This window comes from Squalius cephalus (assembly GCF_949319135.1).
Source record: "Squalius cephalus genome assembly, chromosome: 14".
NCBI classification, from domain to species: domain Eukaryota; kingdom Metazoa; phylum Chordata; class Actinopteri; order Cypriniformes; family Leuciscidae; genus Squalius; species Squalius cephalus.
In genome coordinates this window covers 10,686,368-10,703,051 of record NC_137135.1, presented here as the reverse complement: position 1 = coordinate 10,703,051, position 16,684 = coordinate 10,686,368, and the positions used below count along the sequence as shown (strand labels likewise).

Below are 16,684 nucleotides of genomic sequence, written 5' to 3'. Positions count from 1 at the left end.
GCCGGTTGGACTTCCTGGACACAAAAAACGTTCAAATGCTTCATGATAAGCAGCAATAAGAAAGCAATTAATATGAGAAATGGTGAGGTTGTTTTCATGCCTGTTCTAGTTGTTAAGGATCTGTAAATACAAGTGAAGTCAATTAATTCCATCTCACTTGTGTCACCTTGGGAAAAATCTTAGTTTGCACTGAAGGCCAACCCCAGCTGTTAGAGACCACACCATACATCATAACTGGAGTATGTTTACATTCCTTGTTCTACATTTTCAGCCAGCCATGAGCCATCCTTCAAGATAGTGTAAATCTACAATAATTACTCTTAATGCAATTTTAATGCAATCAAACTCATAACATCCTTTATATAAAGTGATGTTCATGGTGTTTAGAGGTTGGGAGCCACAGAGTATGTTCTTTGACTCGTAATGACTTGTGGTCTTACACTGAAATGTGATCTTAAAGTGCCCCATAATGCTATTTTGATGGTTCCTAATTTTGTTTTGGAGGCTACAACAGGTTTACATGCATCAAAGGTTAAAAAACACTTCCATTTTCTCATATATACTATATTTATATATATTGTTTGATTCTCAAACCACTTGTCGGATGAATCAGTCTCTCTAAATTCTTCCTTTCCGCGAGCCTACTCTGCTCTGATTGGCCAGACGGCCCAGTCTGTTACGATTGGTCTTCCACTCACAGCGCACGTCGGAAGTCAAATGCTCATTACCATAACTGAACTTCAGCTCCGGAGTCTGTTATGAAACCATAATAGGGGCACTTTAATATGTGCTTTGACAGATTTGATTTTATGCATTTGGTTTGTTTGATTTTAACTACAATATTCTTGATTTAAATACAACTTAATAAATATATGAAAAAACGTGGTGTTAGATCACCCAAAAATGTTAATTCTGTCATCAATTACTCTCCATCATGTCATTCCAAACTTTCGGTCATTACATAAATTAAGATATTTTTTATATTTTTGTCTGTCTTTTTTTATTTTTTATTAATTTTTTACCATATTTGATGTTTTCTATGTATGCGTGTTGATGTGCAATGTTTATAAATGAATAAAAACCTCAATTAAATCTGTTTATTACAAAAAAACGATTGTGTCTCTTGAGAAGACTTTGATCAAACTGCTTAATTCATATGGATTAATTTTACGACGTCTTCATAACTTTTTGAAGCTTAAAAAAGTTTATTATATAGACTTTCAATGGATATACAAAAATAAATGATAAAAAAAATAAAAATCTGCATTTGTGTTCCGAAGATGAACAAAAGTCATACAGATTTGGAGCCAGATGAGAGTGTTTAAACAGTAAAATAATTGTCAGTTTTTTGTTGACTTAAAATGTACTCAAATGTATTGGAGGTTTCAAAGGTAGACTAGAAATGTGAATATCTGTTAATATCCAAATATTATCATTTTGTATGAGGTGCAACTACTTTTCTAGGAGGATATGGTTTTACGTTACCCACATAATTCCTGTGAGTGTTTTGCTTCATTTAAAAGTGTTTTCTTCATAGTTATGTCCCATTCGCTCATTGGAAGCTTATGTTGCATCTGGCCTATAATATTCCTTTAATTTCCACAGCTCCAGAGCTGTTAGTTTTGGGCATATTCACAATCCGTTTCTGGGAATTAATGGTAGAAAGCAAATACGATTAGCAATAAAACAGCCTCCTGTAAGACAGAGGAAGTGAAGGCAGGGTGAAGGTTATCTTACTCTATCACAGCCCGCTTCCTGAAGGTGAATACATTGGCACTCGTGAGCTCAGACCTGCTCGAGAAATTATAATCAAACACATTCTTGCGCTCCAAAGCATGTCCTGTGCTCACTACATGAGGCCAATCAAAATATTATTCCTCGACTTCTTTCGCACCAAAGAGCCCTATCTAGCTGGCTCAAGGAGAGATATCTATTCTTCAGGGAAGGCTTTCTTTAGGCCACTCGCCTTGGAGGGTTTTTTTGGCTGAGGGCTGGAGTTATAAGAAAGTATATGATGGAATGCTACTGGTGTTGGCCTCTTACGAATCATTTTTTCCCCCCTCATTAGTCGACATTCCAGACGTGCATGTTGGGATACCTTAAGCCAACAAGCCGTAAAAGGGAAGGAGGGATATGGAAGACTGCAACTCGCTGAGAGTTCCCCGGTGCACATGCGAATGAGAGACCGGCCTCCGTATTGTATAGTGTTCTGACAGAAGGGAATGCGTTTATGTTGAATGGAAAAAACAGATTGCCTTTTAAAGAGTTTGACCTGCCGTTCCCCTCATTCACCAAGCTCTTTCCTCACAAATACTCTCACACACCCAATATTTACACAGACGTGCAGGCTTTTTAAAGTACCTGCTGTTAAAAAGTGTGTTGTTGCGCATTGGAAACACATTTATTTATTCAGACATTGAAAATACTGTTACTCCATGTTGTCATTTCTCTTTTTGGAGGGTGCTTTCTTCGACTTTTGTTGAAGCCGTTGCATTAACCGAGGCCATATTTTGGCTGAAGGGTGAAGAGTTGGAAGGCAAACCAAGCACTGCTTGTGAAAGTTTAGGGCCTTTGTTTTCTCTCGCATGCCTCTGATCTGTGAAACGTGCAAGTGCTGTCGGTCTGCAAGGAGGAGAAGGCCTCGGGACCGGCCTGCAAACAGAAGACCCGGAGCGGGAGGGTCGTAAATCTGCTCAAAGAGTGGGCGTACGGGCCTCCAAAAGGAGAATGAGATTTCAATCTGTGAAACGGCTCACCAGGACGATTTTACTCTGATTTGAAATGGAACAGGAGAACAGGACTCTGGCGAGTTCCTGTCTGTGACTAATTTCTTTTTCACACTCTCAAACATCATCCATCAACATGTCAGCTAGCCACTGGTGTCTGTGGGACACAGTAGTGTGCTGTAGTCAGGCTGGCTCCAAATCTGTGCCAGTGACTCCTTCATGCTCCCTCTAAGCACAACGTCATATCAAAGCAGTGTGAAACCAGGCATGAGATACATTTTTCACTGGAAGTCCCCTTTGATTCGACATCAAACACTTTTGCTGTTACACTTCATGGACAATTGATATCTATCAGCATATAAAACAATGCTGCTCTTTTCCATACAGCAAATGTAGATGTGATGGTGTATGGTGCAGAGCTTCAAATAAGGGCATAAAATAGTGCACTTGTGCTCTATATTCCAAGCAGTACTGATAATCTTCGCCACTGCCAGAGCTCTAAAATCTCAATATAGAATAAAGATAAAAAGCATTGCTAAAAATAAAAAATTCATTCTTTTGTGGAATACAGAAACACACTTGAAGAATATTAAGTTCTTAACTTCTGCAATACTGAAATGTAATTATTTTAATTATTTCAATTTCAGTTGCTTAATATCTAGTCTCTCCTAGTTTTTGTAAATGTAAAAAAGCAATATACTATCAAAGTTTTTTTTTTTTTAACGCATTGCTAAATGCAGAAGAAAAAAAAAAATCCCTACTACCCTCCTTACTGAGCGGTTCTCAACCAGGAGGCCTCAAGATGTCTGAAAATGATTTAAAATAAGACAGAGAAGTTATAAACTAAGCTAAAACAACTACAATTAAATTCTTTAAAAAAAATAAGGTATTTCTAATTTTTTTAATTAATCTCAGAAACTTTTTTGTTTAGTTTTTTAAAGATTTTTTTTGTAGAGATTTTTGTAATGAATATACATTTTCTAGGTATGCTAAGGGCTGCTTATTTTATGGACTAGTTTCTACATATTAAAAAACGTTGGAAATTACAGCAGATACACAAATTACATTTATTAGCCTACATTCCCATACACAAAATAAATATATTTGAAATATATTTTCAGGATATGCAAATATTTGAAATTGGGTTTTACATAACTTTACATAAAAGTATTGCATCATTACAAAAACTTTTGTAAAATTTGGTATAAAAATACCTAATACAGTAATACTTTACAAATATGATCATCTCAGTCATGTTTGAGGCCGTTATAAAACAGCAGATATACACAGTTTTGTGTGACCACTTGAGTTATTAATATGGCAAGTTGCGACCTTAACCTTCAGTTTACACCATACCCTCATATTAACCTGACATTCAGATGACTTTATGATGGGTTTTCCAGACTCATCCTCTGTCATTCAGATGATATCTTTCATCAGATTGCGGATTTAATTTGTCGAGATGGATTTGGAAATTATTATGTGTTGGATGAACGTCTGATAAAATACTCCTACCTCTTAATTTATCCGAGTGATGGCTACAATTACGGGCGTACAAAACGTTATATCGTTTCGTGCGTGTGACTGCATGTGGAAATCTGTTTCTCAATTTTTTTCACCACAAGATGTTCTTAAGCCCGGTTTTGTGGCAGCTAAATGGATCCAATCTGGCATTAGCCTTACGTAAACAGCTATTAGAGTGACTCACACAGCCTTGAGAGGAACGAGTGCGGACAGTATTTGCAGACTCTGACCTTTCTAACCTCCTCGGAGCCACCAACTGAGGAGCGCACAAACAATGCAGGCCAGTAGCGGAGTACGCCAGCGAGACATGGCTGGCTGACACGGGACTGCGGTTACAATTTCCCCACAGACATAAACAGTGACAATATCAATTTCCTGCATTCGGTCTTTTAACGGGAGCAAGCAACATGTGCGTGGGCAGGGGGAAGCCTCCGCTCTGCTCTGCTGGGCCAAGACTCTCTAAACCTCCAACTGATCTCTGAAGCTTTCACTTTACCTCAGTCCAACAGCCGGTATACAAGAATACTGAATAGTGAACTGCTTAGAAACCATTGAGGATTTTCAGGACAGACAATTCAGCATGATGAACAGAAATTGCGACCAACTTGTGTTCCCTATTTTGACGTATTTGTTTGAGTGAAACGGTTTCATGAATAAGAAACAAGTAAGATGGCACTTGGTTTGTTAATCGGGAGTTTATTCGATTGTAGAAAGTTGTTGTTTGCTAATTGCTTGATCGTTTCATGTGAGTGACAGTATGGGTAGGGATTGAAACTCTTCTGGCCATTGGACAATCTTATTGCGCTGGTCAAGTCAAGTCAAGTCACCTTTATTTATAAAGCGCTTTTTACAATACAGATTGTTTCAAAGCAGCTTTACAGTGATAACATGAAAATAATACAACAAAGTTTGTTTCTAGAAGAAAATAGCGTCATAGTACAGCTTAAGTAAATTCAGTGATGGTTAATTTTTTTGGTAAAAAAGTTATTAATTTAGTTCATTTATATATATAGGCGCTCTGGAGAAAACAGTGATGTCATTGTCCAGCTCAGTTCAGTTCTCTTATAATGGTGTCAATGCAGGCAGATCAATATTATTGTTGAATATTAAATTAAATTAAATGTCCCCAACTAAGCAAGCCAAAGGCGACAGTGGCTGGTGCATGGGCGTGGTAGTGGGGGGAAAAGTGGACCTGACTACCCAGGGCCCCGTCTAGGGAGAGGGCCCTTTGAAATCCCATAATTTTTTTTTAATTTTTTTTTTTGTAGCCTAATTCGAATTAATTGGGCCCTCCAATTGATGTCGTTATTCATTTCAAAATATATTGATAACACCAACTGAGAGAATGAACTCAGTGCCAGACACTCTGGACCCCCCCCCCCCCCCCCCCTCAAAATGGTTTAGTCCGCCCATAGACGGCAGCCGGCGGCAAACAAGTAACGCAGTGAGCCTGGGAGCCTGGGAGCCTGATCATGCTGCGCAAAAAAAAAAGCGCAAATCGGGCTTTCAAAAAAAAGAAAGACAGGCAGGAAAAAGAAAGGAGGCAGAATGAGGGGAAGCAGCTGATGACTGCTTTCTTTCCAAAAGGTGAACTGAGTTTGCTTGTTATGCACCTACACATCCAATTAAAGTTAACGTAGTCAACTCCAGACAGCTGCTGCTAATGTATGCTAATGTTAAATCTTTAGCTTAGTTTGTCAACCAGGCTGCTTGTTGCTGTAAGTAAATTATGGGCCAGGCCTAACGTCAGGTTGCCAACATTAACCAGTTTCAGAAACAAACAGTGCTGTGCTTAAAAGCTATAGTCAATGCTCAATAAATTCATGATCAAAGCCAATGAATAGGGTTGGAAAATTCTGGGAATTTTCAAAGTTGGAAAATTTCCATGGGAGTTAACAGGAATATAAGGGAATTAATGGGAATTTACAAAACTGAAAGGTTATTCCTTTATAGTTGACTTTTTTTTATTTTTTTTTCATTATGGCAGGCTTAGCTTATTTGATTGGTTTCTGAGGGTACAGTTGTCTCGTGTTCTCCTGTTCAAAAATAAATGTTTTTAATTTAAAACTTTCATCAGTATCATGGATCAAAATGTTAGCACACAAACGAACCCGATGTAGCCTAAGGTTTAAAGGTATTTGAGCACAAGTAGGCCAAATGCATCAATTCAGGTGGTGAATGAAAGAACCAGTCATTACTATAATCTGATTTGATTATAGATTTAAACACTGTCTTGTTTATATTCAAATAATAATAAAAAAAAAATTTCATTCAAAATTGAATTTTCATTTTGCTAACCCGCATCGTACAATGGCATGTGTAGGGGGCCCACTGACATTGAGAGAATACAGGGCCCAGAATTTGGTGCTACGCCCCTGGGCTGGTGTACAGGTCATCAGAAAAGAGATGCCATGGCGAGCACTGCAGGCATGTGAATGTTTCTGATTAAAGATTATGAAGGGCACACAACAGGTTTTGATAAGCATTTGTTTAGATTTCGGGTGCGGAGGAATCACTCGATTCCCTTTAAAAAGTCTAAAGTTTTGGTTCATGTGAGCATAATCTGAGCAAAACCGTGAACTTTTTGAACAATGAACATTTGATTTTGTGAGGTAAATTACTGTCTCTTTGACGTTCATAACAACACAAAGTGGGAACATGTAACGTGCAAAAAAGCTCGTACATCACCACAGGTAATGTTTTGATCCCAGTGGCTCTTCATCAGCCTGAAAATGTCACCTGTGGTCAGACTGATGAAGAGCCACTGGGCTCAAACATGAAATAAATACGTTTCTATTTGTTGCTGGGGTGTGACAACTTTTCCTTCCTTTTTACTCTTAGTTTTTACTCTTTCATGTCATTTCAAAATGTGGCCCAGTTTGATTTCAGATAGATTGGGAATATTTTATGTATATTTTGTGTCAGTAAATACTTCTGGTGGTACTCATGTTGATGACGGAAGGATTTTGCAACTAACTTATCACATTATAGAACTCATAGTTTTTGTTTTTTGACAAAATGTCTTTTCATTGTAGTTAATATTTGTCATTTGTCCTTTTTTTTTTCTTTTTCTTTTTTCTTTTTACTCTTATGGAATGGAATTTAAATTGTATGACAAAAATATTAGTCACAGACCAAACATTACATTAATAATTAATGCATTAATATTGTAATAAAATATGAAATATATACATATGAGATAGATACATATATTTATCAGGCTTGTGCAAAATTCAGAATTTCAGAATTGGCTTCCATTCAATTCATGAATTGGAATTTGAATTGAATTTACTCCGCCCCACAGGACGTTGAATTGAATTTGAATTGGAATGACATGAAGTGGAATTAAATTCATGGCAATTCAAAGAAATTCCACACAGTCACACAACAGAAAGAATGTGTTGAGTCTCGCATGCATTCAGTGTTAGGAAGATTACTTTGGAAATGTTATTGCTTACTGTTAATAGTTACCCATTATAAATGTGGTTTGGATTACTTTATTTGGATAACTTTATCAATGCAAAGCAATTTCGTTTTAAGTTGATTAGTAACGATTTGAATGAAACATTTTATCTCAGTTATACAACTAAATACAATTACATTAATTTTTTATTTCATTTTCATTTACATTAGAATTTCATTTCACGTAACTATTTAGGCTACTTCTCAACCCTGCATACATTTTGTTCTAAAATAGATATTGATCAAATTCTTGAAATAAATTACCCCCTCAATGTTTTTTAATTAGTTTTGTTCCAATGTAACTTTCATTTCAAAGTAATCACACAAACACAAAGTTGTTGTAAATGCAGTTAGCATTTATTCCAATGCAAAAAATTACTGAGCAACACTGTTGCATTTAATTCTCAATAGCTCCTCAAATGTTTTTTCATTGAGTCTGCACCCTTCTGGTCTGAATATCTTTCCTGCAACACTAAAGATTCTCTCAACAGGTGCAGAGTGAAGTTGTAAGGGACTTCTGAAACTTAAAAAGTCCAGTGTTGCCCATCAAATTGTGCTTTCAAACAAATGTCCACCTCAAATTGTTTAGCAACCATTTTAAATACTTGGGTAAAGTAAAGCATTCTGGGAAATGGAGTCATGTTCCATCATGTTCCACAAAATTACAATTACAAAAAATCAAACGTAATTATTTGTTCTGTGACTAGAGCTTTTAACATTCATTGCTGGGGGAAAACATATCCTTTTAATGTAATGTAATCTGTACAAGTAGTTCAAACTAATATCATTTATAATACAATCATATCTGACATATACTGTAAAGCTTAATTGTTAAACACTTCACATAAAATATGTATATGAATTTCTTTGAATTTTTATTGAATTGCAATTCTGCTTCTTTTAATTCAAATTCGAATTGTAATTCTAGATTCTGTTTTTGACATCAATTCAAATTCAATTCAAATTCAAGAATTGAATTGGAATTAAGGAGTCATTCTCAATTCAATTCTGAATTGTGCACAAGCCTGATATTTATCATTAGCACAATGAAAATTAGCCCATGATTTACTCACCCTCAAGTCATCCGAGGTGTATATGACATTCTTCTTTCAGAAGAATACATTCAGAGTTATATTAAAAAATGTCCTGGCTCTTCCAAGCTTTATTTTGGCAGTGAATGGCCGTTTCTGTTTTGAAGTCCATAAAAGTGCATCTATCCATCATAAAAGTGCTCCACACAGTTCTGGGGGGGTTAATAAAGGCCTTCTGAAGCGAAGCCATGCGTTTGTGTAAGAAAAATATCCATATTTATAACTTTTTACAAAGAAAAATAACTAGCTTCCGGGCAAATGAACATACTGATTCCATTTAAGTTTAAGCCATTCACTGCCATAATAAAGCTTGGAAGAGCCAGGACATTTTTTATATAACTCTGAATGTATTCTTCTGAAAGAAGAATGTCATGTACGCCTAGGATGACTTGAGGGTGAGTAAATCATGGGCTAATTTTCCTTTTTGGGTGAACTATCCCTTTAATTAATTGATTTGTAATCAATGAATTAATTGTTGAGCTAATTAACCCGCTAGCAAAGCTCTTTGTTTTACCAGTGCAAAATACTTTTTCAACTTATCATTTTGTTTCTCCTGCATTTTCATCAGTAAGTTAACAGGGAGAAGGGTTTGCATTTGTGGCATGTATATTAAGACATCGCTCTACAATGAGAGGAATTGCCATCATCTTGTTCTCTGTAGGTCCTCCACGTGTAGCAGAGAAGATCGCCCACCGGCAGACCGGCAGAATCGGACGCACCATGAAACTTCAGTGTCCTGTGGAGGGCGATCCGCCACCCCTCATCATGTGGACCAAAGACGGGCGAAACATCCACAGCGGTTGGATGCGCTTTAGGGTCCTTCAGCAAGCCCTGCGCATCAAAGAGGTGGAGGCAGAGGATGCTGGGACCTTCATTTGTAAAGCCACCAATGGCTTTGGCAGCGTCAACATTAACTACACCCTCATCGTCATCGGTAAGCACGTTTAGCCTCTTTTTCACGAAACCTCTCAAAATAGCAGTTTATCTTGAGAACAATGGGTCTCATACAGTAATATTTGTGTGCGTTATTTCATATTTGTACTCTCCGGAGAAATTCGGATGAAAAATTCCACCTTAATGTGTACACAATATGAATTTGTTCTTAACCTTGTTCTTATGTTAATGCATTTGGAGTATTTTAAATGAGTGACTGTGTGCCCGAGGTTAGTCATTTGCATAAACGTAAATGTAATAAAACATCCCAAACGTTCTCCAGATAAGGGCTTTCTGCACAGCCTTTCCTTTATAGTCTTTCGTCACTCTCAGCAAACATGAGACTCTCTAAAGATGCGCTTTCACTTGAGGGCAGCAAGATCCTCAAAATCAGTTCAAACACAGTTCAAAGCGTTTTTAGCCGTTTTTGCAGATCCGTGTGAACGGGGTTGTTTTGAAAATGTTGCGGGAAAAAAAAAGGAAAAACCTTTCCGTTTTTAGTACATCGTTGTAGTGTAAATGAACCCTTAGTTTGGTTTTGTTCTTTTCTTGTGTGCCTGTGTTCTCAATATTTTTTTGTTTCTGTAGTTACTGATCATACTTTTCCATAGTTACTGATTAGTTTAAACTGCATTTCATTTAGCTCCCTTTGTTTGCCCTGTGTGTTTATACCCTTACATTTACTGGATATGATGAAATATATTCAAGATGAAGTATCCATGTATACAATTTCATCTTAACATGATTATAAGGCCACCCAGAGTATGTGATTGTTCGTGGTTTCAGTTTTTTCAGTAAAGTTATTTGTAAATTTAGAATTCATTTATTAAAGTTATTAGTGAATCATGATTTGTTCGTGAAAACGTTTGAATGCAGATTTCCCAAAGACCCATTATCTCCTAATCTGAACTTTTTCAATATATTGTAGGCCTACCTGGCCGAGGCATTGACAGAGAAAACAACCAGAAATGGCCTAAAAATGCATAATGATATTTAAATAGTTGATCCAGTTTTTTTTTTTTTATTCCTTCCCCACAAAATAAAATAGGATGTCTGTAGCCATGAACAGCAACTTTATTTCTTCAGTCAACCAGAAATGGGCATATAAAAATGAGCACAAGAAACTGTAAAATACTTAATCCTCAACTCTCTGATCGTTCTGGGTTTTCGATGGCCTTTTCTCAGACCTGTCATCCAGTAGATGGACCTTTGTTCTGCTGTGTGTAAAGTTTAGAGGGCTGAATGAGCACGTTGGCCACTCGCCAAGTTAATCAGGGCTTAATTTGGCCGCGTTCCACATGGTGATCCGTCCACTTACGTGAGGAGGGGCTCTGGGCCGGTCTTGTGATCTCACCAACCCCTTACTGACTTTCTGAGGACATGAACCCTGCTCCAAGTACATTCATCAGAGATGGTACACCGTCGGAAAGGCAAATCACCAGTGTAGTCACCTTTAACTTGAAGGATGATAATGTTAACCAGTGGGGTAATTTGGGACTGCAAAAGCATCCATCTAAAGCAATGCCAAGTCTAAATGGAGGCCCTGGTGGAGTGCCTCTTTCAGTTGGGAATTTTATATTAGCTGGACAAAGTTAATGATCCTTTTATTTGCCTCTTAGATGAGCCCTATGTAATGCAAGACAATGGAGCTTGATTACAGGAATTGAGAACATCCCCAGCAGTGAATGGGCTGTTTGTTTTGTAGCATACAGTGGGTCATTCGTAATCTTGACCCCTGCATGTACATCTTTTAGAGTAACGGCTTCATAAACCTGCTGTATCCCCTGGTCGCCTTACTGATAACTGGGCGTAGAAAATAATTTTCCTTTGCCCTGTTAATTATTGCATTTTCCTGTTAAAGGGCGTTGTATAATGTGTGTCAAAGTGTGCGTGCTAATTTATAATCTCCTGTGATTTAATATCTGACTGATATATAAAAAACAGACAAAGCGAAGCTGATTCTAAATCAAGTCAAGAGACCTTTTCACAATGAGTGACACAACAAAATGACGACAAAAACAAACAAAATACAAATTGTTTGTAAGCCTTGTCAATGAAAGTAAAATTTACTTTGGGCATCCATATAATTTGATCCATAAAATGTATTGGATATATTGCTACTGTCCTGACAATTAAACAGTGGAAATTATAGTAGTGTGATAGGAATGCACCATAGTATAATTATAGTAATAATTGCTTGTTTTTAAGTAAATTTAAATAATATTAAAGGTGCACTATGTAAATTTTCACCACTAGAGGTCATTTATTCTAAACAATGGCGTAGCTTGATGTCGGCTTGATTTCGCGGAATCATGGGATCGTTGTCTTCACCTTTACAGCCGGTGGAGAATACGACGTGACTCGGGCAGAAATCATATTCATGGATGACCGGTAATGTATTAAAGATTTATTAATGTTACTAAAGCTGTTGGAGCGTAACAAGGCCGCTGGAGCGATTGCTAATAAGAGACGAGCGCGAGTAGTGGAGCTTTTATTATACCGCAGAACGCTTCCGCTTCTTCTGGTATGCGTATGTGGGGAAACGCAGCGCTGTTTTATCATATTAGATACATTTGAGTGTGTTGAAAGTTGTTATAATGCTACTCTGTGCATTCACTCGGCAGTCACTTTTTGCACACTGCAGTGAGCTAGAACGATTTTAGGCATGTTTTACCATGGTACTCGCGGTAAATCAAGAAAACGTGATTTAAACAAAAAGACCAACTGTGTTGAGCTGTATAACAATGATTTTTTTTTAAGGTATCCAAACAGTTTCTCACCTGTTTAATAAAACACGTAATATATTAAAGAGTCTTTGGTGTTTCCATGGTTTCTACAAAATAAAAAAAATGCATGGTATCGTGGGTATGATGTCATTGATAGGCGACCCATGTGGCCCGTGTCCTGGTTAAAACTGCTTATTTCTCTGCATGTAAACATTCTTAGAAACATTTGGGATAATGTAAGTACACAAATCAACAAAATATATAACATTGTTCTAGTGGTTTTTTGGATATTTTTGGATATTTTTTTTTTCCTTGTGTTCTTCATATTAGAAGTAGCGCAAGGGCTTGAAGTACGTCAGGTATAGAATCAGTTTACTGTCAAGGATTTGTCGTAGTTGTGTTGTCACTCCGCATCCAGTGTAGACAGCATCACTGATTATAATGGGTTTTATTCGCTTTTGTTACATCACATCGTTCAGCTCGCATCTGGTGTAGACACGTGTTAGGGTCCAACTGGGGTCATTTCAACAGCTTTATATCTATCGAAATTCTGCAATCGTGTGAAATAAGATTCATTAATTAAAAATGTTTGTACTCTAATTCAAAAATGTTCAGAAATACTTTAAAAAAAGTAATTTATTATTGTTAATAATAAATTAACAATAATACAATAATAATAAATTACACTCAATTTCTTTGACAGATTTAACCATAAAAGTTTTTTTGTGTTGTTGTTTTAATTTAAGCATGTCTAAGATTTACACTCAGTCTCTCTGAGGGATTTCACTACAAGATGTCTAATCATAAATGCTTTTAAAAAAAACTGCAAAATGTCAAAAATTCACACTCTCTCACTGCAAGCTGACAAACCAATTAAATCTGCAAATGTAAGAGGTTGGCTGGTTATCAAAGCTATTTTAGAAAAAAAAACGAGTATGAAATGGCATGAAACATGCGAGGAGAATCGAAGCAGGCAATATGAGAATAAGAAAACAAGCGTGTATAAAAAAGTCTTCTCATAATTAAGCATGAATGAGAAGTTTCTTTGCAGCTGAAGGCAATAAGCGAACCCCTGAACTTGGGGTGGGTAGGGAGGGGGGAGGCAGGGGCAGCTGCCAAGATGACCTCAGTTGAGCAGCTGCACCCACTGTGCTGGGACGTCCAAGATGTGCCAGGACGGCTTTGATGCACCGCAACCGTCTCCGCCATGCTGTTTAGTCAGGGCCCTTGAACTTGGACTTGTTTGTTAATCCTTCTGCTGGCACATCCCACCCTCAACGTAACTCAAGTCGTGCCAGTGGAGGTTGTCGTGCAGTTTGATAGGTGTTATGTTGTTTAGTAGTGCTTCGGAAAGCCAAGATTTTACAAATAAAGATATTAAATATCGAAAACATCTTTGTCATGATTCTATGAAATTCCAACACTATGTGAAGTTTTACCGACACCTCTGGGCTGGTATTATATTTAGAATAAAGCATTTTTATATTTGTAGATGTCAGATTGTTACATGATTTGCTTTGGCTTTTAGAGGAAATTCCCCTTGTGGAATAGTTTTATGAGATGTCATAACATCCACGTTATGCTCTTTATATTGTGTTCCATGTGGTAAAATAAAGCCACGTCCATGTTTCCTTCAGTGGAGTGAGAACCATGAATGTGAGGATTTAAAGTAATCTATTCATTTCCCAAGATGTGGTTTCAATAATTAGTCCAGGCCATCTGAACTCTGGTTTATTATTCTATATGCACTTTTGAATTCAGTGAAGAATATTGACACCTTTTTCTTATTATGGCTGCGTCTTCACACCCCGCCAACTCCTCTATCGCAGACCGTGTTTCATTTGTATAAATATTTTCACAGTTTTCCTTTCCATCTTTGTTATATTTCATGAAACTAAAACACATGTCTGCACAGAAGCCAGAACTGCATTATACCACGATCTGTAAGAAAAAAAGAAGACCTTCCTGATGTTTTTCTTGCGCTCTTAAACTGAATTTGTTTTTTTTACATTTGCTTGGTTTGGTTTCCTCTGCCCCTTTTTAACTCCATTTGAAACCTCGATTTCAGGACAACAATTTCTGAAACCACTAATTAATCCTCCACTTCCAAATCCTGTTCTGTTAGTTAATGGATCTAATCCTTCAAATACCCATGTGGCATGTGTACGCAAAGCATGTCAGCATCAGATCCTCCCATGTGTAAAACGCATTTCCACTTTGCATCAAAACCAATAGTTTTGGAGTTGGACCTGTGATGTATTGGTTACATGTTGAGTCATGGTGCTCATTAGGAATACTGAGGTTCAAATCCAGCTTGCAACATTTCAGATCACATTTTCTTCATCTGCCCATCAATGTCCTACTGTATCTGTCCTGTGCCAAAAGAAGTAGAAAAAAAATGAATTTAGTATTAAATTATTTTATTTGCAGTTGTTAAGGTTTAAAATGATTTTTAAAAAGCACATGATTTCATAGAACCATTTTAGGTTCCCCAAAAAACCTTTCAGTGATCAGTTCTTGAAAGTGTAAAGAACATTATAATAATTTATTACACGGCTATGTGGAATACTTGATTCTGATTGGTCAGTCTCACCATCCAGCAGTATGTTATCCCCCGATTATTCCCTAAATTTTGCATTTGGTGAGCTAATAAAATATTAACTCAAAATCAATATTTTTTGTACAGTTATTTAATTATGTCATCCGGGTATTGCGGACTCACTCTCTTGTTTCAAACAAACAATATATATTATACCCATAATTATTTATGTGGTGAAATACCGTGTAATAAGTGACTGTCTAGTTTGAACTTTCCACTTGCTAGCAACTGGTCTCTCCGCGGAAGCTTTGCATTTAAAGAGCTAATAAAATATTTCGACTCAGATCAATATTTTATATCAAATTATTTACTTATCTGGCAAGTAGCTGTATAATAAGCGGAATAATGTACATCCAGCCGGTTGTTATCGCAGAATAAACCCCTTCAGGCTGCTCCATCAGGTTACTGTTATAAGCATGAGCCCCGTCTGATTGGTCGTGGCGGCGGTGTTGCAACAATCTATAGAGATATTCTCAATGTTACTCGGAAAACAGGTGACAAGTTTAATTCGTTTGAAGTACTTGTACTAAATGTTACGCTCTCAGATGTAAGAAAAAAATCCCTATTATCTCTAGCTTTGGCTACCGTATATAGACTGCCAGGGCCTTACGCTGATTTCCTAAAAGAGTTAGCAGATTTTCTCTCAGATCTATTGGTCAACGTCGATAAAGCATTAATTGTTGGAGATTTTAACATACACGTAGATAATTCAAATGATGCGTTAGGGGCTGCGTTTACAGAATTATTAAATTCCTTTGGGGTCAAGCAAAACATCACTGGTCCCACTCATCGTCTAAATCATACACTCGATTTAATTATATCATATGGAACCGATCCAACCGATATAGATATCATTCCACAAAGTGATGATGTCACTGACCATTACACAGTAACTTGCATATTACATACTGCTGTAATATGTCATGCGGCGCCGCGTTATCGACCAGGCAGAACAATCCTTCCATCCACCATAGATAATTTCTCAAATTGCTTATCTGATCTGTCTCAGCTGCTGCCTGAACCCAAACAAACAGATGAACTAGAGAAACTAACTAGCAATATGAGCACCATTCTCTCCAGAACATTTTGTTGCACCCATTAAATGGAGAGAAAAGTAAAGCACCATGGTACAACAATACTACGCATGTTCTAAAGAGAGGAACCCGTAATTTAGAGCGTAAATGGAAACAAACTAATTTAGAGGTCTTTAGAATCGCATGGAAAGACAGTATGTCACGTTATAAAAAGGCCCTAAAAGCAGCCAGGGCTGAGCACCTCCGCAAACTAATAGAAAATAACCAAAATAATCCAAGGTTTTTATTTAACACCGTGGCTAGACTAACAAATAAACAGACGTCACCTGAACAAAATATCCCGTTACAGTTTAGTAGTAATGATTTTATGAACCTCTTTCACTGAGAAAATAGAAAGCATCAGAACCACAATTGTAAACGTTCAATCTTCAATCGCGCCTTATTATTCAGCCTCAATTATCACCCCGCAAGAACAATTACAGTGCTTTACAACTATAGAACAAAAAGAGTTAAATAAACTTATCACTTCATCTAAAACAACAACATGTTTATTAGATCCTATACCAACTAAACTACTGAAAGAAGCGTT

The 16,684-nt window shown here is 37.0% G+C and overlaps 1 protein-coding gene across 1 annotated transcript in view; it reads left to right on the top strand.

Annotated features, from left to right (window-relative positions):
- fgfrl1a (fibroblast growth factor receptor like 1a) overlaps nucleotides 1-16,684 on the top strand; it is an 80,714-nt gene that overhangs the window by 23,976 nt on the left and 40,054 nt on the right. The window contains exon 3 of the mRNA XM_079892463.1: nucleotides 9,465-9,737. Coding sequence (XP_079748589.1) covers nucleotides 9,465-9,737 — 273 coding nt within the window. The remainder of the gene's footprint in view (nucleotides 1-9,464; nucleotides 9,738-16,684) is intronic.